Source organism: Scleropages formosus, chromosome 4, assembly GCF_900964775.1.
Source record: "Scleropages formosus chromosome 4, fSclFor1.1, whole genome shotgun sequence".
Lineage (NCBI taxonomy): Eukaryota > Metazoa > Chordata > Actinopteri > Osteoglossiformes > Osteoglossidae > Scleropages > Scleropages formosus.
In genome coordinates, this window is record NC_041809.1 from 20,707,738 (window position 1) to 20,731,268 (window position 23,531).

The 23,531-nt window shown below is 48.9% G+C and overlaps 1 protein-coding gene across 2 annotated transcripts in view; it reads right to left on the reverse strand.

The window, feature by feature from the left end:
• Window positions 1-222: 222 nt before the first annotated feature.
• The window catches only part of LOC108936192 (serine/threonine-protein kinase SIK2-like), a 32,894-nt gene continuing 9,585 nt past the window's right edge, over window positions 223-23,531 (reverse strand). Inside the window, exons 4-15 of one of the 2 annotated variants that reach the window (XM_029250877.1) lie at window positions 16,772-16,933; window positions 11,878-12,002; window positions 11,645-11,768; window positions 7,664-7,899; window positions 7,319-7,471; window positions 6,993-7,151; window positions 5,021-5,249; window positions 4,266-4,550; window positions 3,357-3,520; window positions 2,775-2,882; window positions 2,463-2,554; window positions 223-2,373 (exon numbers count right to left, since the gene is read on the reverse strand). In XM_029250877.1, the coding sequence (XP_029106710.1) occupies window positions 1,824-2,373; window positions 2,463-2,554; window positions 2,775-2,882; window positions 3,357-3,520; window positions 4,266-4,550; window positions 5,021-5,249; window positions 6,993-7,151; window positions 7,319-7,471; window positions 7,664-7,899; window positions 11,645-11,768; window positions 11,878-12,002; window positions 16,772-16,933 (2,387 nt within the window). In that variant the 3' untranslated portion in view covers window positions 223-1,823. The remainder of the gene's footprint in view (window positions 2,374-2,462; window positions 2,555-2,774; window positions 2,883-3,356; window positions 3,521-4,265; window positions 4,551-5,020; window positions 5,250-6,992; window positions 7,152-7,318; window positions 7,472-7,663; window positions 7,900-11,644; window positions 11,769-11,877; window positions 12,003-16,771; window positions 16,934-23,531) is intronic. The other variant, XM_029250878.1, reaches the window with a different exon arrangement.

Below are 23,531 nucleotides of genomic sequence, written 5' to 3' on the forward strand. Positions count from 1 at the left end.
TAGATTCACCAATGCACCCGAACATATTTAATACTGCGAGTCTTGAGTAATTTTGCCCAGTGTTTAGGTCTACACTAGGCATCTTACTGCTATCCAAATCCATTCTTGTTGTGTGTGTAACTCCATCTGATTAAATGAGATCTGAGATCAACCCAGCAGATCCAGGTCAACACGAGGTCTACAAGAACACACTTCCGGCAAAAAAAGAGACACTTGAAGGGATTAGTTTCAAATTACCTTTTTTAAAATCCCAACAGCACATTAGCTTATGCATGATCAACAGCAATGAAGGTAATTGTTATAGATTGTTTTTCCAACCAGTCTTTTTCCTGTTTATGTGAAATGACAGACAAGGAAATAACACATTCACAATCTTTACATTGTATCATAGTTATTGGTTATAAATATTGCTCTAATACTTCTGAATGGCATATACTGATGGACCAAAACAGCACTGTCATGAAACTAACTAGGAAGCCCATAACTCCACATGGTGGGGTTCACACAGGACTTCTGGAGGGGATTTGGTTTTGTACCTTTGTAAAAACTACTTCCAGAAAGGATTCTAAAAACAAAAATAGAACCAAATCAACATCCATTTTCCATTTTTAAATTAAAGGAATAAAAAGAAAATAAAAAAGGCACAGCACTACCACAGCAAACACACAATTTTGTTGTTTCCTGTAAGCCGGTTTTGGGTCTTCACAATCTCTAACCCCTAATTTCTACAACAGCGTAAAGATCAAATCACTGACACATAACCCTTGTTTACAGTAAGGGACCGGCAGCTTTTAGTCTCCTTTTGCTCAAAAACATTTACATTTCATTAACGCATCACACATGTCTCACTGTCATGTTAACCAGAGTTAAAGAAAAGTCGCCGCGGGGGAGTTCGATGGATTAAAGGATCATGGGAAGTGAAGTCCAGAGCTGTACGTGGAATCGTGTAAAGTGGTTCTGCTCTAACTCTCCCATCAGCCTTTTTTCAGAGATTATTGCCTTCTGAACTCGTCCCTGGTATCTATTCCATCTTCTCTGTTACATTATTACTGCCTTCGAAAAAGTGCCCTGGCAAAAGTGCCGCTCCGCTCTATGTTACAAATGCTTTCCTACAAAGGTCATGTTTTGTTTCAGGCAGCACTTGTCTGATTGTGTTTTTAAACTAGGCTGATTTAATGTTCCTTTTAGCTTTTGTTGAGAAACTCAGAGCATTCAGCCTAAACCCAGTGTCACGTGACTTAGTGTTGTGTCCTCCATTGGAAACCTGCATGGCTTCGACTTAAGGCTTCCTTCCACTTCAGATGAAAATATTGCTTCAGTATTGCAACACACATCAACAAAAATATACAATGCAACTCAAGTGTGCATCACCATTCTCAGTGTCTGTCGTGTCGCCAAACTTCAAGCCCACGAAGGAACCTGTGAGCTGAGTCCTTGTCCTACGTCTATACAAAAATTGTGCTCTATTAAGGAGGTGAAGCCGCCACCCAACTCTGCGCCGTTACCGCAGTGAACAAGTCCCCATGCAGGAGCTCTGAGGTGCTTGGGTTTCCTTGTGCGGAAAACTTCCTTCTCTCCCCACACAGTACAAGAGAACACTCAGGTCCCATGCACACAGCACTCTCCTGGGGGGTAATCTTGTGGCGTATGTGGAGGGACTTGGTGAAGAAGTTTGAGGTTCCAGAAACAACAGAAAAGGGTAAGGTCTTGGACCGTGAGCAAGCATGGTGACATGCCCACCACTCCCTAAAAGCGCCAGTGCCTCCACCTGTCCACAGCGTGGCTTGCTGTTGGTTGTTATGCTGTGTCTCTGCTGTCTCTGCTCAGTTGACCAGCACGAAGCCATGCTGTGAGTCCACTGTCTCCATCATCTCGCAGTCCAGGAAGGGAGTGCTGAGTTCAGGTAGGGCTAGGCCTTCGTACCCAGCAGACGGGCCTTCGGCCTGGATTGGTGGGGGAGGCTGCCCGGGGTCTAGGGGGTACTGGTACTGCTCGTCATACTGGGTCTCTATTGATGGGGGTAGGGCCACCTCACATGTTGGATAGCTAAAGTTCGGGGCCTCAGGCAGCTGGGAGGGCAGTGGTGCGGAGCCCACATTGAGGTATTGGCCCAGGTATGGGCTGTAGGCTAGGGTTTCAGCGCTGGGCTCCATCAGCGGGCTAAGGGCCGGAGCACAGGTGAAGGTGGGAGACTGCTGGGGACTAGTCTGCACCGGTCCTGGGGGGGTCCCGCTCTGTGCCTGAGGAGGCACTACAGAATCTGTAAGTCCCAACGTTGGGTGAGGAGGGTAGGAGCCCTCCACGATCTGCATCTTGTTGAAGTAGGCCTGCAGCTGAGACTGCTTCTGAAGGTGGAGTCTCTTTTGGTGGAGCCTACAGAAGGACAGGCACAGGAAGAGGGTGTGAGCAGGCTAACCTCCAAACACGCACCCCTTCAAGATGTAGCTCCTGGCTCCTCTTACCTGTGCTCCTGCAGCTGCTGCTCCAGACTTCGCGGTATCTCCTTGCAGAACATCTGACAGCTTCCAGGGCTGTTTGCCAGGAGGTTTGCTTTCTGCAGGGACAACGAAGAGTTGGGATGCTTAGACCTTGGCTTCTGAGCACTGAGGACATGCAGTTTTACACCGGGGGAGCATGAGGGGTTGGTAGCTGGGATCACCCCGAAAACCCCAATTTTCCCTACTAAGCCCCAAGAAAATACTGAAGAGAAGGGAAGCTGACGTAGGGCATCAACCCCTCTTCTAAACGTTTGTGTCCTGCGAGCAGAGATCTACCTGCACTCTGTGGGTGAGGTACTGCGTTTCCAGGCTCTGTCGCCGGGACAGCAACGGGGGCCGGGCTCCACTGGAAAACATGCAGTTCTGCTGATGGGTTCCAGGCACCTTAAGGCGAAAACATGCACACATGGTAAGGTTATGTCCACCGCACACCTCTCGCAGAAACAGGTAACTGTGGCAAGATGGGGTTTGACCCCAGGCACGGCAACGCCCTGTCACACACGGGGCCAGAGCACCAATTCATTATTCAATAGGATGTGAATGAGTGCCTTACCATGCTTGATGGGTACAGCTAATCTCCATTCAGCCTGCTTTGTATCCTGAAGAGCTCTGCAATTTGAAGTCTGTTTTACAAACACTCTATGACTGCGATATTACTCTAGGTAAACAGACTCCTCGATGGCCACCGCCTCCCGCAGCCCCAGCTGCTGAGGGGCCTCACGGTGCTCACAAACCCTAACGCACGACTCACTCCTATAACCCTGGACCTCAGCTATGATGTGTGGTGTGCTGCACAGGACCAGATGTGTATATGGTGGGGGGGGGGAGGGTTTCATGCATGTCAGTATTGGCCCTGACCTGCAGCTGGGGGTCCAGAAGGTCCTGCAGGTTGGGGCCGGTGGGTTCGAGAGAGGGCCCTTCCTGGGAACCCATCTGCTCATACAACATCTGCACCTTGTTGAGCTCGAGGATGCCCTTGGCGCGGGCCAGGTTCTGCAGGTGCTGCCGGAAGGCGACAAGACCTGAGGAGGAAGACAGCAGAGAGCCAGGGAGTGAATCTCTCACAGACTGAAACTGCCCGAAGTCCCCAGAGACAACTGGCAGGACTGCACACAGCAACTTGCTTCCTCTTCTGCTCCACAGACGAAGACAAGGTATACAATTACATGTATTCATTCAGCAGACGGTCTTCTCCAAAGCGACGTACATGTCATAGAAAATACAATGTGTGCATTACATTAGGAGAAAGAGACATAGTTGCAGACGTGCGATTCTTAGTTTCTTTCTTTCTTTCCACCATATGAACCAATGTTCATCACACCAGTACCTATATATATATAAAAAGCTGTATAAAAAGAAGTCAAATATGGGCCACTACAGCCCACAACTGAGAAACACTGACGAGTGAAAACGGAGCCAGTTCACCTGATCACAGCAGACAAATGCAGCGGCAGAGGTCCTGGCTCGGATAGGACAGACAGGCATTACAAAGGGGCCTGTTATTCTAAGCCTTCCAGTGATTAAGAGCAATTACACAGGCGACATGATTAAAAATTATAGGGTGCTGCGTGGGCAGACTTCAAAGCAGGAAGTGATTCAAAGAATTAGTCATCGCAGGGCTAGAACCGTGCCTCTGCCAGTTAATTTGTATCTACACGCGTGTGAATGAGCTGGAACGGGAGGCTTGGCGCGGGGTTGAGAAACGAGCGCTCAAGACTTCTCAATGCAGAACCCGGGGATACACGTCTGCCCGCAGCTGCGGCGTACCTTGCGTCAGGGAAGTGTCGGAGGCGCGCCGGCCCTCCCGGAAGCTGATAGGAGAGCGGTTGTGGGCCTCCCTGCACCGGGAGCCGAGGGCGCGCGTGGCCGGGTGGGAAGGACGCGGGCCCACGAACACCGGAGTCACACCACCCATGGGAGCGCTGGTGAGCGGCGCTTCCGTAACGGTGCTCGCGTCTTCCGGCAGACTGAGGTCGCTGTGGATGGAGCCCATGTCGCATTCCGAATCCATGCTGCCCAGGGACGGGTTGTGGCCCATGCTGAAGAGCTTCGCTGTGGTCAGAAGACACACACGCAAAATCCCAAAGCTTTAATAGCCCAGGCTTGGACATTCACGGGTGACTCCGCCATGAACGCAACACCCTCTGACCGCAATTGTAGCACCATCTACGCATTCAAGCATGTGAACACCTTCACGGTACGTTCCAAATTTAAAATGTCACAGCCGAGCAAACTAAACTGTGCCAGAGGTAAATGCGAGTCATTTCCTAAAGACCTAATATTATGAAGAAAAAAAAAGGCAGGAAGGCAGTTGTCTGAATAACACGACCTATTTTTCATAGCGACCACACATGAGGTAATGACCACAAACTGCAAGTTCAAGCCATTTGGAAGAGTGCACCACTCATCGTTGCTTCTTTTTAACCTTTGGTCTTCAGTTAAACAAACAAGATCATCGACCTTTGTGGTCATGCATCTACGCTGCTGGTGCTGTGCTCAAATGACGACACTGGATATCTGACCTGTGGTCGGTACTGCACCGGGCTGATTGGAGACCTCCGAGAGCGTGTGCCGCCTCTGGCCAAAGCGGGGCCCCTGCACAGCGGTAGGGACGTGCATGGGGTCATCCTCGCCATCCGGCTCCTCGGTCTCGATGCCCTCATCGATGGATGTCTCCATCATATTGCTGGGCAGGGAGCCACTGGCCTTGCGGATGGCCGGGGGCAGAGGGTCCAAGAGGCAACCGTTGACCTGGAGGGACGAGAGGGTGTGCTGACAGCAGGAAGCCAAAACACCAGCAACTCGGGAGTCCCTCAGTGCTCCTGTTCTCATCTTTTCCATAAGCCTACTACTGATTAAGAATTACCTAGTTAATTTTGTTCTTCATAAGGCCTCCTGTGCTGAAACATGCAACTATTTGGAAAGCCATATCTGAAATAAGTCTGAGAGGATAAAACGGGCAAGAGCTACTTCACACGGGCCCCCCTTCAATCTCATCCAGTCATGTACAGATTTGCTGCCACCAATGCAGAGGACAGAACCCTAGGTTGGATTAGGTCAGGTTCAGAAAGGGGCAGATGACAACCATGTTGACATCCACTGTAGTACTGTTCATAGCACTTCAGACACTGTGCCAGAATAGAGACTGAGGAAAAGAAAGCAGAATGTCGCTCAGACAATGGGAGGCAGGAGTGAGAATGGACTGGAAGTCTGTAGTGCAGGAAAAAGCAGTGCGTTTTGGCTGAGCAGGTCGTCTTGCAGTCGCACAGCCAAGCAAGCGTGTGCCCCCGCCCCTCCCCTACACACACACACACACACACACACACACACACACACACACACACACACACACACACACACACACACACACACACGTGCGCGCTTCGTTGACACATATCATCTGGAGGTTTCCAGGGAAACCAAAACCACGGTCACAGTTTCCTGATGAGTCTGATGCCAAGAACACTGTTGCTCAATGCAGGGGGAAACTGCTGCTGACACAAGCACGTGTAGCCGCCCTTTGAGCGTCTCTCCATGACAAATGGATTTTTGGGAAGGCCTTGCAACGACCTCAAGCTGCGTTACGTAACAGCTGCCCTCTCAGAATGAGGACTAGAACAACCAGCACCCTGTTTCAGCCTTACCAACAGAACCACCCTGATGACTGTGATGTCACTGCCGGAGTACATAACGTCCTCAGTGGATCCGAGTGCTTAAGGCCCCAGTGTCAAAAATGCTCGAAAAAAATAAAAAGCAGCCCTGCTTTCAAGAATTACCTACAAAATAATGAAGAGTACACAAATACGGGACAGCTGGTAGCATAGTGGTTAGAGCTGTTGCCTCTAGACCCAAAGGTTGCAGGCTTGATCCCCACCTCCGGCTGCAGTACCCTTGAGCAAGGTACTTACCCTAAAATTGGTCCTGTAACATTACCCAGCTCTACATGGGTAAATAATTGTAGGTAGACTAGGACTGTAAGTCATTTTGGAGAAAACAGTCAGCTAAATTAATAAACAATGTAAATAGGGCATAACATAGAGAAAGAAGTACACCGTGTATGTGGGGGTAAGCATGAGGATGAACTGGACTCAGCAGGCAATCATGCACCTTTGGGAAGTCTAGATCACGTCAATGGCATCAGCTGTCTTAGCACGGACTGAGACGACCTTACCGCGTGCGTTCACTGAACTCATGACTGAACTAGTTACTTGGCGTAAGATGGTAAAACATCGCTACCAACACAGTCGTTCATGTTTGGATTACCTGAATGTAGTATGTACAACATATATATATATATATATATACACACACACACACACACACACACACTTAACTGTCTGGTTTAAACTGGTTTACAGCAGTATTACTTGAAAATCTGCAGGGTAGCTGCTTGACATACTAAACATGGGAAAATGAAGAGGTGTTTTAACACAAGATCCTGTTTGTGGTACGTGGGATAGACAAGAGTCGCAAAGAGCTTTGAGTTCTACCGACCTGTGGCGTGGCCACCTCCTCTTCCATGAGGCTGTGTTCGGGTGGGCACGGGGTTTGGGGGAAAGTGAAAGCATCGGCAGAGGCTTGGGGGAGCGCAGGGGAACGCAGGAGCCTCATGCTCTGAGGAAGGAGCCCCACTTGTGCGGAGCCACTGCTTGCCTGGCATGGGAGCGGAGAAGAAGAGACCGTTACTGCTGTCCTGCACTCCTTATTAATGAAGTATTTGGCAAAGGCTAGCTGGCACCATGCTGGGCAGCCAACAAAGCAGCCACACCTGCACAGCCCAAGGAGATGGCGCTGCATGACAGGTGGTGGCGGCGGGTTACCTTGACGACTGTCTGCTCGGCGATCGTGCTGGGTCGACGCTGGCGGGCGTCAAGCCTCTGCTCCACGGGGAAGCTGCAGCGGTGGGCCTTGAGCCGCTCCACCAGCAGGTAGTAGATTGCAGCGAAATGGTTGTAGCTCTTGTTCTGTAGGGACTGAAAAGAAATGCTCTCATTTGTCTGGGGTTTTGTACTTTTAAAAGTAAACTTGGTTTATCGTGGAAAACGCAGGTGGAGAAAATGTGACCCGTTACCACCCTGCTCAACAGCATGCAGAGAACAGTAACTTGTTCTGTAAATGAGTAACCTCTAGGCTGAGGTTCAGGGTGGTGGGTCTCCCAAGCTTACCTCTATGGTCTTGTGTTGGTCGATCCCCAGGCTGTGCATTAGGCGGAGCACCTGCTCACTGTGCTCACCCACACCGGGCTCATTGCTGCCCCCTTCCTCAGTGCCGCTGTGCTGGTAGAGCAGGGGACGCTGCACAGGCACCTCCAGAGCCATCCAGCGATGCTCCTTGATCTGTGTCACGGTGAGCCGCTTGGAGGGGTCCAGCACCAGCATTCTGCGAATCAGGTGCTCGCAGTCTTTTTTGGCATGAGGTACACAGAGAAAGGGGACATTATTCAGAGCCTGCTTTCCTTACTCCTGGGTGCGTCCCCTCCCCCTTCAGCCTTACGCCCTGAGTTGCTGGGTTAGGCTCCGGTTCCCCGCGACCCCGTATGGGACAAGCGGTTCAGAAAGTAAGCGTGTGTGTGTGTGTGCGCGCGCACTTTCCTTACACACGCTCCTCAGTTTGTTCACAGCAAGTTGTGTGGTGCTTTTGGGAAACACACCACGGTGGTAGTGACAGCCCCTGATTCTTCACCATTAGGCAAAGATGCATAACCTGAACCGTGTAGAGGTAAGTAACAAATATAAAAGCTTCTGTTAAGGAAGCTGGTCAGTAATTGAAGGTCACAATTTTGTAGGACAAAATTTAAAATCTAAATTACAGAATATCAAAAAAATTTATTATTACTAATTCCATTATTTTTATAGGGAAAAATTGCCAGTTCATCCCAAGTCCATCCCAAGTTATTAAAATTACCCTAAATGATGCCTAATGTCGTAAGAAAAAGTAGTGTAATTTTAAAACAGAATGAACAGCAATAAAAACATTATACACTTAGCCCCTCAGATTTTTTTTGAAACTTTTTTTTTGCTGTTTGTCCTGGGGGAAAAAATTTAATTTTTATGTTGAACTGTGCAAAGCATTTTTCCGTGAAGCTTTTTTGAATCTTACATAATTGTTGTGACAAACATACAATGTGTATATGTAAAAAGCTTCCTCATCATTCTCTCTCTGAGAACTAGTTTTTTTTAAGTCTACATTAGCAACAGTAGAAACAATGATTTTTATTTCATTTAACTTTTTCTTCTACTCTATAAATGCAGAAGTTATCTAAAGGTCCGTTACTTTATAGTCCCTATTTAAGGTTTTGAGTCTATATGGTAACACAAAGTTATTCACAGGAATTCCTCTTTCATGAAGGATGAACACGAATGGTGTAAACGTATAAAAAAATTAGAACAGCAACGATTTCATAAACAAAATGTACTATTACTGTGTGTGGACCGGGTTGAGCAGGGCAAAGACTATATGTTACCTTTAAATAAAGGAATAATGAAGTTAAAATGCAATGCTGCAAAACAGAAGATGCAAACACAAAAACGTGACTGCATGTGAGACTGTAGAGTACCAGAACACAAGTGACAGCGTGGGTACACTGCTCCCACAATGCAGTGGGTCTCAGTCTTACACAGACCACTGGTGCAAATTTCAAATGTGGCCTCAGTTTAATGAGCTGGACCAAATGTCTCCATTCTGGACTGGTTGTCACAGGCTGAATACATGAAAATCGACAAATTAATGATAAGTGGTATTAATAAATCTCAGGCTAGACGTGAAAAAGCGTATCCTGAGAAAGCAGAATACAGGGGGATCAGTGTTCATATCCATTTCAACAATCAAAGCTTAAGGGATATTGTACTGTTTGCAAGGGCTAACATAAAACAATAACAGTACATATAAGAACAAATAATGTGAATAAACAAAATGCTTAAAAAATACACTATACTTGCAAAATAAGAAAGAGTGAAGATATTTAAGAAACACACCAAAATGGTTTTTGCTATTAACTTATACTGAGATGTTAATGGACAAGAGAACATGAGGGGAGGGTATAAGAGATGGGTATCTGGAATTGTCGCCCCTGGGAGAGCGTTTAGTTCATCAGATAGCTTAGCTGGCGTTGTGGCATGTTACGTGTTATTCACATGTGGAATCACCTTTTTTTTTTTTTTTTTTTAACAATTTTACAGCCATAAAAAAACCATGCGTTGCTCGCGTAAAGCTGAGACCACGCAAGATTCAATGACTGCCGTAAGGGACTAATTCCCCCCCCCACACAACTACAATTTAGCAGCAACACTTCGGCCTGTCATGCATTACTGCTGGTGAAATGGTGTAAGGCCGTAGGTAGTGGTTATGACAGAGCTGCTCGGTATAAATGGCGTGTGGTGTAGAGTGTGTTCACCACAGGCCTGCCCTAGTGGTGCAAGGTGAGGAGTGATCGTGACAGCCCAGACGTGGTGAGAACATGCTGGGAGGAAATGGCATTCTGTACGTTCTGTTCCTTGGGACACAGCGATGACCCACTCAATATGGACACAGCTCAATAGTTTGAGGGTCCTGAGCAAAGTTCTACTAATTTCCAAGAACTTAATCATCTGACACCTGCTCCCCTCTCCCCATGTTACCCCAAATTACATCAAGCGCTTGAGGACTCTGCAAGAACACATTTCCGAGAAATGCTTTCAGCAGCGTTCAACCAGAACAAGCCGTCTGATGTAATGACTTGTCCTCTCCAGTCAAATTGAGTCCTCCTCCTCGTAGGGTCCTGATCAGCGGAAGAGTAACCCTTTCCACCCATCGCGGCACTTTTCTCTCATTCACGGGCCAAGCAGAAGGGTGAATGACTTGTGCGAAGTTCAGCGCAGTGTATCTAGCACCGCAGATCACCATGGATAAAGGTGTCAGCTAAATACTACGTAGTAACCGTTGTACATCGCTTTGGAGGAAAAGCATCTGTTAAATGAATACAGGCAGTCCCCGAGTTACAAACGTCCGACTTACATACAACTTGTACTTACGAACCACCCCCCTTACCCCTTACTGACCAGAAGTTGAATTTTTTTGTCACCCTTAAGTAACATTCAAATGAAAACTTCATAATTAAACCTATTATATTAAAAATTAGAGTTACTGTATATACAACTGGTTAGTAATAACAAACGGGCTACTTTGCAACGTGCGTCAAAACATCGCGTGTCTACAGCGGTTTGTCGGCTCGTGAGCCCGAGGACAGACTTCCTTCTTTTCCTGTAACAGTGTCTCATGTGTTACTGTATTTGGCTTTAATTTTTTTTGTTTTTACCCTCCCAACCATGGCACCAAAGCGTAAATGTGATGCAAGTGATGGTGATGCATCCAAGAAAAGGGAAACGATCACAATTGAAACTAAAGAGGAAATAATGAAGCGAAAGGTGAAACACAACAAACACTGGAAAAGAAAACAAAGTTTCTTGAATGTTTTGCTTGCACGCGTATCGTCTCTCTCTCCCTCTCCCTCCGAGAGAGCATTCGATTCGGCTACAAAAGACGCTTCTTCCCAGTTGCGGAATCTCGCTCCAGACAACACCCCCCTCATGTTCTCAAACCTCCCTCGCTCTTCTCTTCCAAGTCCTGTCCCTCATGGTTCCCCAGACCTGTTCCACATCTCTTGGATAACGACCGTCTGCCTTGTCCCTCGACCGCGATTTCGGATCCTCGTCTGCGTTAGTTCGCCCGTTCCCGACCACGAGAACCCATCTCCTTTCGTTCCGAATAAACGGTCCTGCACTTGGGTCCAGTCTCCTCCGTGTCCTCTGTTCGCAGTAGTAACATTTATCATCTCTTTCTATGTCTCTCTTTATTATAAATACTCTAGTTACATTTTTTATCATCATCACACTGTATTATTGCTGTATTATTATATTAAATGTTTCAGTGTATTCAAAGTATTTCTTGAATGTTTTGTTTTTTGCATAGAAAGGTACACTATATGCTATATAATGACCCAGCTGGCAAACTGACGTTAGATACCCACCATACCCAACTGTTCTGACTTGTGTCAAAATCCGACTTAAAGACAGACCGAGGGCACGGAACTCGTTCGTAATTCGGGAACTGCCTGTAAATGTAAATGTAAAATGTAAGTGTGCTCCGGCACCCTCTGCGGAGCGCCCTACCTTCCGTCATGAAATATGGGATGCGGAAGCGGCCCTCCAGCACGCGCTGACGGAGAACGGGCAGAGAAGGTCCGTCGAACGGGAGGGCTCCGCACACCAGCACGTACAGCACCACGCCCATGCTCTGCGGGGAGGGGCGCACACAGCAAAACGTGAACATACATGGTGCACAGAGTCTCCTTGTGACTCTACCCCGTTAAATAGGGTTCACCGACCACAGCTTTGCACCGTACCCATATATCCAGTTGGGGGCCCTCATACTGCTGTCCCTCAAACACCTCAGGGGCAGCATAGGGGGGGCTGCCGCACCACGTGGCCAGGGGCTCCCCTGGCTGGAAGAAGTTTCCAAAGCCGAAGTCTGCGGGAGACAAAGACCGCCGTTAATTCACAGGGGAGGCATTGCATCAAACCCGCTGCAGCGAAGCCCCGACGAAAACCTTCAAAGTTCCTAAAGAAAAGAAACCACAGACTGAAATCAGAGGCTGAATGCGTGGCTTTACTCCGGGAGACATCGAACCTCGGTGTCGGCGACGTGGAAGGCCCTCCGTTTTTTCATGGGCTGTAGGGGAATGCGGACACACCCCTCCTGGGGGTGCTTCGTGCGGTAAGTAAGAGGTGCGGGCGGAGAGAAGGGGACCAGAGCGCACGGGGAGAGCAGACGGACGCCGGGGACGGTAAAGAGCAGGGACGGACTGCAGGGCACACCTGCCGCCTCTCTGGCGCGCTTCCTCTATGAGCAAAACATGTAAATCGCACTCGGAAAGGAAGCGGCTGTCATTGTGCAAGCGCTAGGTGGCTGCTCTCCCAGGAGCAGAAAGGAAAAGAATGTTCTCCCCCACCCCCCCCTTCCCTCGCCACTCATCTGTGATAGCTTGCTAGCAGGGGGATTTGACATTTCGGTGTGTGTCCCCCCCCCCAACAATTCTCACACACACAGTCACACAAACACATGTGGCCTGTTATAAAACAGGGATTTTGGGGGGGGGGGGGGGATTCTCAAAGTGCCTCACACAGGCTTGCAATATCCAATCCTTCTACAAGAGAAATCTCAATTAAAAAAAAAAAAAAAAAACCCATACCATCTGCATAAACAGAAAGGTCAAACCCCACAGACAAACACCAACGATGTAATCTTCCGATATCCAGCAACATAAAGACGACGTGTTCTTCAGTCCCGCCTCTTCCAGGAAAGGCAGGCGGCACTCAGGGAAAATTCCTGCGCCGAACCCCTCCCGCCCCTCTAGCGGCAGCAATCTGCTGGGGTTACTTGTAATATGCTCATTCGCTTGGCCCACAGCCATGTGTGTGCGTGTCCTCGCGCCACAGCCAGCAGTACGCTTCACCCTTGGCCCACGTCGCCCACCAGCGTCCAAAGGCGCCGCCAGCATGGGTCCCTCCGAAGCGATCGCCCCACCTGGCTTCGGAACGCGCCGGCATTCCGGAGCGTTCTACACGTCACTTGCGCATCTTGACGGCATCTGGCACTAATGAATGACGCCGCTTCTCGGCGTGGTATAGCACAGCAATTTTAAGGATTATGGCATCACGCAGACGGACTCCGCCGAAACCACGCCCTCCGTTCCACCAAAGGCCACAGCAGGAGAGGCTATGGGTCATGTCTAGAGGTGGTCCTCCAGTGGGGGCAGGCAGGTGGGCCGCGGGGGTTAATGGTGGTTGGGAGAGGGAGAGGTAAGTATATGTGGGATTGCGCAGACCGGCGGGAGGTGAGACACACATGCACTGACAACATCAAGGTGAGAGGCAAGCGCAGTCGGGGGCTGTCAGATGTGCTGACCCACTTCACGCCGTGAATACTGAGCAGGCAGACTGACGTCAATGCTCCGTTGCTGCCCAGAGGTAGACCTGGGGAGGGGGGGGGGGCTGCAATCAAAACACCTCTCTCTTTTGCACTCCCTCTCTCCACCCATGTGCATTTGCGACAGGCACAAAGAGTTAGCTTTCGCCAGCGCTACGCCACCGTACCTACCGTTTCAGGGCCGCGTCTACGAGGACGACGACGCTGCTCCGGCAGAGGCTCGGATCCCTTGAATGCAGCATTATCACAGCAGCATTAACTGGAACCGAAGCACTGCGGGGTTTTATAAAGGGGCCATTATCTCTCTCTCAGTTAGGTGGCGATGCACACCCCTGGGATGCGTCCAAACACTATTCGACGGACACACACAAATACACGCTCTGCATTCGGCCAGCTGTGGGGAAAAACGCGGCGCGGCGCGGTGCGGTAATCCACTGGCGTACCCTTAAGTGGGCTAAGAAGTGGACCTTGTTGCCGCTGCAGAAGGGACCGTGAGCCTTGGTCACTTCCCTGCAGAGCACTTTTCTTTGACTGCAAAATTGCATGCGGGTAACAGGAGGTCATGTGAGTTCTAAGGAGGCGAAGGAAAGCAGCTTTTGCGAGAGCAGCCCCAGCCCCGTGCCCAGCGTGCGTCTGGTGTTGGCTTCCCAAAAGCCCTTTCAGGTGGAAGAACAGAGGAGCGGGTGGAGGGTGCAACAGAAACGAGCGGTGTACAATTAAGATCTGGTCTGGATTATGCTTCTGTTCTTTCTGCCGCCAAAACAGCCTAGAAAATACACACTCACACGGCCCGTGCATAACAAAAATCATACACGCCTTCCACCAAATACACAGACATTCAGTTGAATGTTCCGGAAAGCAACAAATTTAATAGTACAATACAGCTGCTTAGCAACGACACTTGACAGGTGTTACACGAGTCTGCATGACAATAACATTAATTTAAGTAATATGTACTGCCTGCAATGCGCCGTCAAGCCTGCAGATTACCGAAGGGGAATTTTTAAAATCTTACAAAATTAAACCTTTTAAAATTTTCAAAACCCATCTTCAAACACAAAGCAGACAGCATTGTCTGTAAACACACTAATCAAAGGTGGGTTTTACCCTTTTTTTTTTTTTTTTTTTTTTTACAAACTGATCCTTAAGCGCGTCACATAAATCGATGAAAGAATTTGCGCACAACGCAGGGATGCAAAATTCATGCATTTTGTCTTTATATGATCTCAGAGGACGTCACTTCAGATTACAGATTTTTTTCCTTTTAATCTTTGAAACGAACGGTGATCGCAGGTGAGCTTTGCGGGACCGCCTCTAAAGCGCATCCAGCACACTTCTCATCAGCCAGAGGGCAACCCTTGCTAAAGAGTGGGGCGAGGAGGTGCTGCGTGACTCAAGGGCAAAGAGGTAACGCGGGTCTGAGAACGGCCAGGGGAGGGGCATGCGGAAAAGCAGCATTAGTGCTGATAAACGTCTTATCTCCGGTGGGGCAGCCAGGCTTTTATCTTGTAGCCTCAAACATACCCAAGGTCCGCACACAAGGGGGGGGGGAGTAAAAAAAAAAAAAACGCGTGACTGGTTAATGCTAAACAGAGGCCGTTATTGCTCCAAGGATCACGCAAGATACAGACTTAAAAGGTTAAGGACAACGGGTCTACAGCACACCCGTACCGTGTTTGCACACTCTTTCAAAGGTCTGAGCAGTCAAACAGAGTTAAGGGTGCGGAACTCAGTATGCCGTTTGCAGACGCCGAACGAAAACGAGAAGCACCCCATACCTGGGTCCATACAAACTCGGCATCCTCAGATCTCCCACATACACTCCTTCCTTCCGCTTAGCACGGTAAGCGGTGCAGAAAACACTCCAAAACATGCACAAAAATGGTGCGAAAATGCTTACCAACCAAATCTTCCTTTATGAAACATGCAGACAGAGTTGAAACAGACTGGGGTGGAGACACCAATACTGCTGAAAAGCATTGTCGGCTCAACAGGATCCGCAACTGGCTCCACCTAAATGTTTCCGGGTTTAGTCCTCCAATCCAGCTCTCTTGCTGACAGTCCTAACTTTCTTTTGCACTGCTGGTCTGATGGGGAAAATGCTAAAAACTCCCCAAATCCCCTTGTCCTGTTCTTTACCTTCCCTGGGTGTGACCACCAAACGAGCCAAGATGACTTTTACATTTATGTATTTAGCGGACTCTTATTGCCGAAGAAACACACGATGTTAAGCTACTTAAACTATTTTACCCGTCTATACAGAGGGGTAATTTTTACTGGAGCATTCTGGGATAAGTACCTTGGTCAAGAGCGCTACACCAGGAGGTAGGATTTGAATCCGAGGCCCTTGACTGCAAGGCATTGGCCTTAACCACTACGCTACCTGCTCTCCACCGCGAAGGAGCATGCTGGTAAGGGAAGGGTTAAGTATTTCAGGTAGGGCTGGGGGACCTGCCTGCTAGGCGGGAGGCTGGAGGCTTTGCTTGCTGGCTGGTCTGGGCAGACGAGGCACTCTTTAAAACGCAATCCAGCTAGCCTGGCAGGAAGTAAATCCCACATGACAGTGCCATCAGTGTTGTGGGCTGGGTGTCCCAGCGTCCTCAGCTGACCTCACCGTGGTCACGTGCAAAATGTTGTTTACGGTCTCATCGAATGCCGGGCCTGCGGGACATTTGCCGGAACACCCTACCCGGGGGTTGGTGGGCGATGAACAGACAGCCTGTTATGAATCTCCTGAAATACGTGCGAAAAATGAGAAAGGAGACGGAGGAGAAGAGAAAGTTCCCGGGGGGGGGGACAACACAGGAATCTCTCCTGCACACATGAGCATTCAGATAGGCGCCGGTCTCAACGCGACACCCCCGATACGTGCTCGCCGCCTGTTCTCACAGCCCTGCCATGAGGCATTTTCACTGAGCTGCAAGAGGTGCCAGCTTCCTGCTAATTCAAAACAGCCGAGGCCAGCTGGCTCGATCCAGCCGTGCCGCCCCGGTCCTCCTCGCTCGGGCCTCGGCTGGTGCCACCTGCACAGGAGCTCAGAAAGCACAGCACCAACGGTCAAAGGATCCGGCGAGCAGAATCCGCTGCTCTCCCGTGGTGAACCACGCTATTCGCGCACACATTACAGCCCGACTTCTTGACACCCCTCATCGCGCCGGACTTCAGAACAGAAGTGGACAGGCTGGCGGACGAAGGTGCGCTAACAGGCAGAAGCTGCAAACTACAGTCTTTTTTCTTAACGAAAATAAAAATGTAAATGTAGCAGGAGGTATGCAAACAAAGCGAACGCGCAAAAACGGTTGGCGCCATACCTGCGATCTTGATGTTCATATGTCCGTCCAACAACAGGTTCTCTGCTTTCAGGTCCCGGTGGACAACGTGCCGATTGTGGCAGTACTCCACGGCCGACAGGATCTGCCAGAACTTGCGACGCGCGTCGGCTTCGCTCAGCCGACCGTGGCCCGCCAGGTAATCTGCAGGGGTGGTGGAGACACGGACCACTGTTTTCGCTGCATCTGGCACAGATGTTAGAGCGGCACGGTGATTCGCACCGGGGGTCTCGCCGCACAGACGGATGCAAGTTCGATCCCTGCTCGGTCTGTGTGGAGTTTGCACGTTCTCCACCAGTTCACATGGGTTTGCTCCCACAGTCTGAGGTCATTACTCACACCATGTATGTAATGCAAAAAAAAAAAAAAAAAAAGTTTGTGCACCCTTTGGAATTACCTCGATTTCTGCATAAAACACGGTATGATCAACTAAGTCACAACAGGCAAATGCAACCTGCTTCAACTAATAGCACGCAAACAAACGTGCTTCTTGTCAATAGTGAAAACATCATTTAGACATTGTCTCACAGGTAGAAAGCGTATGCGAGGCCTCGTCTTCAGTGACTGATAAAACCGGCGGCAGCAATAATCTCCACTAAACATTTCCTGTAGCCGCTCATTAGATTTGCACAACGGTTGGGAGGAACTTCAGACTGTTCCTCCTTACAAAACTGTTTCAGTTCATTGATATTTTTGGGTTTCCTTGTGTGAACAGCTCTTGAGGTCATGCCACAGTATCTCAACTGGGTTAAGGTCTGGACTTTGACTTGGCCATTCCAGAACATGAATTTTCTTATGTTTAAGCCCCTCTGTTGTACATTTACTCCTCCGGTTTGGGTCGTTGTCTCGTTGCATCACCTAACTTCTATTAAGCTTCGGGTGGCAGACTGATACCCTGACACTCTCCTGTAAAATTTCTTGATACAATTTTGAATTCATTGTTCCCAGTATAATAGCAAGCTGTCCAGGCCCTGAGGCAGCAAAGCAGCTCCAAAGCATGATGCTCCCTCCACCATGATTCACAGTTACAACAAGGTTTAGGCGTTGGGAATGCAGTGCAGTGCTTTTTCCTTCAAACACAACATTCCTGCCAAAAAGTTCAACTTTTGCACCATCTATCCACATACTTCTTCCTGCTTGGACTGTGGTTGTTAAAATTATGTATTCAATAATGTCAGAAAGTACAATTTTTGTTTGAGTGTTTGCCTATTATTGTGTCTTAGTGGGTGATCAGGCCACCTTTTATGAGCAATTAATGTAGAAATCCAGGTAATTCCAAAGGGTTGCCAAACTCCCCCCCCCAAACTGTATGTGTGCATTACTTTGCTGTGCTATATAAATGAGTGAACAACTGTCAGAATTTAATACAAAGTCACCTTGGATAAAGGTGTCAGCTAAACACTGGTTAATAATCGTTGTACCTTGCTTTGGAGAAAAGTGTCAAGTGAATAAATGTAAATGTAATGTAAATGAGTCCAAACCAGCATGTCTGAAATGCCGAACGGAAGAACAGCTGTGTGAAGAACAGCAGCTCCCTGTGTTCGCTTTCCCCCCCCCCCCCATACCCCTCGTCGCCATTCTTGCCTCTTTAGCATCCACTTGCTTGACATCTGTATGGTGAAAGCGGTGAGGATCAGCGTGAGGGCAAAGCCGAGCATCTTTTTTGGTGCATCTGCTCGTTTCGGGACTTCTGATGGCTTCCGCATAAGCTTTACGTGTGTGCATTTCACCGTGATGGAACGTAGGAAGCCAAACTTAACACACCGGAGCTGCACAGGATGACATACGCTGTCGGTAACACAGTTAACATGATCACGACGCTGGGAGCCGTCTAAACTCCATCCTGACCTCATGGACCCATAGGCACACAGCACGTACTCCCGGCGAGGCCACACCCCTCTGAGTCATGTTAACACCCCTCCCACCCCATCACCTGCTCCTGCAGGTACTCGGGGGTGGCTGCCAAGTGACTGTAAGTTGGGGGGGAGGGTGGTGCGCATGCGTGCGTGTGAAAAGGAAGTCGGAAGCGAGCGGGAACAAGCACGAGGGACGTGACACGGCACCCTTCAGCCACGTGTCTTGGCTGTGCAATGCCCCTTCCCCCCACCCCCCAAGACTCCCCCTCGCTCACACAGGGGCAAGGGCAAAGGTTCTGGCGTTCTCCTGGAAACGTAGCATCGCTCTAACTAGGTCGCTTTCCAGCACACACACACACACACACACACACACACACACACACGCTGCGGGGAAGACGCACACCGACACACTGATCGCCGTTTTGTTTAGCCGAGTCCGGCGAAGCTGGAACCCACATCCAGACAGAGAACTGGATGGATCACGGAGGAATTAATACAAAATGCATTAACGTTCAAATATAGCGCTCAGATGTTCGCAAGCGGATTCAAATAAGCGTACACTTGGGTCCTGGGGAGGATCTCTCATTCGGTTTTCACAAGGGAAGGCAACATGCCTCAAGTGCACCATAAGTAAATAAGGCTTTTCCAGGGATACTGGATTTGAACCAACAGAGGATGTTAAAAGAGCATATTGAAAGACCCTTAAAACAATTACCGCTCCCACTTCACCTGCCCCCCCCAGGACACCCTCTCTTACAAGTCACACCAGCGTGCGCCAATATGGCCCAGCACATGACCAGCGCTACAGCACCAGATTGCGGACCCAAAAGATGCCGTCTCGACGGGCCAAGTTACAGTGTGGTTACAGCCAAGTAGCTGCTGCATATGCAGGGTGTTTTCACGGCTCGCCAGTCACACAGACGCGCTCCAAAGTGCTCTCGGAGACGCCTCCTCAACGCGCTCCTTCATGGAAGACGACCTAAATGGCATAATCTCACCCCCAGGCCATGTTTAGGAATGTATCCCCGCTTAATGAAAAAAGAAGTACTGGAATATGTTTAAGAGAGCAGGGGGAAAGCGTGCGTGCTGGTGCGTACGTGTGTGTGTGTGTGTGTGTGTGCGCGCGCGCTCAAGCACTCGGACACAGGCCACAGCTCATGCGAACCAGCACCTGGGCGCCAGTGCAAGAAAGGTGAGAAGGTGACAATTTCAGCGGTCCAACAGGTGAAGAGGCATCGCTCCACTGCTCACAGAAAGACAGACAGTGGCACGGCATGTGGTGGGGTTGGGCAAGCGAGGCAAAGAGAAGGGCCATCATCAAGATCCTGGGGAGTGTGAAACGATGCGTCACGCAAGCAGAGCGGGACCGTGTTTAATTAACACTCCAATCAGTCTCTCTGCAGGAAAACCAGGAGGCTGGGGTGTGTGCGTGCGCGTGTGTGCGTGTGTGTGCATGCGTGGAATATGTTTGACGTGTGAAATGCCTGCAGTGTGCGTTTGCGTGCATGCGTGCGTGCGTGAGAAAGGTAGTATATCCATGCCAGATGGTAAAATGTAGAGGGCTTCATCTGGGGTGAGTGTGTTGCTGATTAGACAGAGGGTGCCACATTCCGGATTGTAACCCTCCCTCTTTATTTGACGAAATCTTTCTTTGAGCCATGCTGGTAATCAGAAAAAACATCTGGTGTGGGAATGTGGCATGGGTTCCTGTGTTTTCCCGCCTACCCTACCCCACCCCTCAACCTGCATGCTGCACGCCCGGCACGCACCATCCTTTGCCTCCACCGTGGTGCTGGACTTTGGACACGGACACAGTTTGAGAAGTGTTGCTGGGCTGTGGAAATCTGTGCCTTGGAAAAACAGGGTATCTGCGACGCAACTGTGAGTGTGGTGGTTGGGGGGGTGTCCAGGCGGGATGACCGCAGCAAAGAATTCGTTTAGCCGCAACCTGCTCGTAGCGGAACAGCAGCCTCCGGTAAGTTCTCGAGGAGCAGTCCAGCTGGTGGAGAAGCTGCAGGTCGTGTGGCCCATTCCGAGTTACCCACTAACAGCGGAAGCTCCGGGAAACGGCACCGCCCCAACTCGGCTTCAACGCTACTATTCTGAACAGCTGCTCAGGTTTCGAGATTAGCTGCTTAAAAAAAGTTAAAAAGCACGTGCCGCCTTCTCGTTCAGTGCCGGTCTAGCCAGGAGCTCTGCGGGTACACAGCTCCCAGCCGGGTCACCTACCCTCTTGCCCCAGGATTCCTAAATATAAATCACAATTCCAAACGCAGGGATTTATGCTGATGTTAATAGGGAACCCTCCAGACAAAATTAGTTTGACCAGGATTTGGAATAGGTCTAAAACTGCCCAAACACAAGTATCACCGACACCTTCCGTTTGAGGTCATTTCTGCCAACAGCCATTAGGCCCTATAATGAGGCATCTCACAATCAAGGGGGCCACTGACCTCTTATTATCTAAGTGGTATTGGTATCAGTGGCACTTTTTCATAAGAACCTGCACGCTTTTCATAAGTACTCTTTCATACTATCTAAATCTGATATTTATGCATTCCACTGTTATTCCAGCGTCGTGTGTAACGGCTCTGTTATACGTATGCTGCAGCAGCCTGAGCAATTTCCTTTGGGACCAATAAAGTTTCCATCCATCTGTCTATAGCACACCTACCTGGATTCATCTTTCTGTCCTTCTGAGATCCATTTAGTTCCGCAGAACGAGTGGCTGCAAGACACCTGAAGGTTTCGGCATACTGCCATCCTACAGGTCTACAACAAAGTGCTCGGCACGTCTTGAAGCCCCGGGACGACAGTTGTGCTATACAATAACAAATGACGCAGAGTTCACAACTGGGTTTGGCTGGGTTTCCATGACAACACAGAAGTGGTCACTATGAGTGTTCCCTGGAGGCAAGCCAGAGACGAGGCCCACTTAGAGAAGACGGCACACATCTGTATTTTTAAATTCACGGTGGTTTCCGAATGATGAGGAAAATGCTGCAACTTACCGTGAGGTCCGATGTCGATCCAAGGTCAACAAGACACTAGAGCCCTGGGTGGCCAACATAAGGTTATCAACTAGCTGGAGCAGTTGGAAAGCTTGTGGATGCACAGAATGACCTCATTTGGTTAGTAATTACAGCTCTCCTTTGGGTATGGTCCAGGACCTGATGTTGGACCTGCTGTGGAGGTTGGTCGGTGGCTTGGTTCGCCTTACCCACAAACAGGGGAGATCCAGTCCAATTTCGACTTCATCCTTCTGGGGCCCTACCAAGGTATATAGCTCTGGTCCCATCACCCTGAGCCCACAATCAGACAGCCAGACTGTTATGAGGGTCAGGGTGTCAAAAAGCATTTACTGCATGGTCTGGCCTCAAACGATTAAACAATATTTGCATGAGAAATGGTTTACGTAGGGCTACATAACAGATACGTGTTCCTCTACCCTGCTCACATGCATATCGCCAAGGCACCATATTACCCCGGAGACTCCGAAGATACAAGTCAATCGACTGTGATAAAAAGGGGTGACTAAATTGAGTAAATATTGTGCATACTGGATATCAGAGTTCATACGGAATACAAACTTTCCCACAGAAAACAACACATGCATGAAATTAAAGGATGCGAAGAAAAAAAATTTTTCAAACAAGCTGCCATGTAGTTCTTCATCTCAGGCAGGGGTCAGCAATCCTGGTCCCCTCGGGCCGTAGGCTATACAGGTTTTTTTTTTTTGTCCGGCTGAGCTCAGCGAGCCTTCTCAGGGATTTTGACCGAATGCATCATATTGTTCAAATCACTTCAAACAAAAAGCATTTGTAAAGAACCGGCTATTTCGTTCCAGTGGTGAAAACATGAGTAAAGGTACTTCCATTTCGTATTATTACACTACTATTCGTTATGTTTCAAATGAACCTTTTTCAAGTTAATCAACAATTATGTAATTATTCTTAGTCCAATAACAATACTAAAGCACTCAAACCTGAAGTGAGTTAAAAACTAATTTATTACGTTCTGTTTCTGCTACACAAAAGGCTAAATAAAGGAAACCTATTTTAATTGCACAAATGGAGTCATTAAGTTACAAAATTTAGTTTGGTGTACAAGCTGAAAAATGAACGCTCAGTAACATGCTTGGTTTAATGATTTCAATGATGGGGCGCATAGAGTCAAAACCACAGTCATGGCTGAGTAACTGAGCTTGGCTGCAACAGAAATCTGCATGAAATGTGCAAAGAGCAAAAAGGCTGGAGACCCCAGGTTTAACAGCACTGTCTTCCACGCGCAGCACTTCTGTGCACGATGGGATTGCTTATCCCGACACGGAGGGTCAATACACATTTCAAGCGTGTGGCCTTTGTTACGGACATCATCTAGCACGTGACCAGTCATCCGAGCGCATGGATGTCAATCCTGGCTACGTTCTTCCTTTTTCTGGTTGAACACAACGGTCATCTAGTAAAAGAACACGGTACCTTAATCAGTAGAATCTCATGTTCAGACTTCCCCTCACTCTGCTTGACCCCAATTTTAAAAGAGCAAATACATAGGGAGTGCTAACATATTTAAGGAGAAAAGCATCCCTGCATGGGGTACATTGTCTACATGGTTGATTTCTTTGTGTAAGGGTCTCCACACGTCTTTAAACAACTGCAATATGATAATTATAATTCAAGGCTGCACATCTCTGTGAAGCAACTGGCTCGTAGAGGAAACACGGCCATCAACAGATACTCACATACACTTCAGTCATCAAGATCAAAATTAAGATTCTTATCTTCTGAGAACAGGCAGGAGCCAGACGTGCAGGGTAAAGACCGGGGACTACAACGGACAGGCAAATCTGGTACGTCACTGCTCATTCATCTCCTAGTTTAACACCT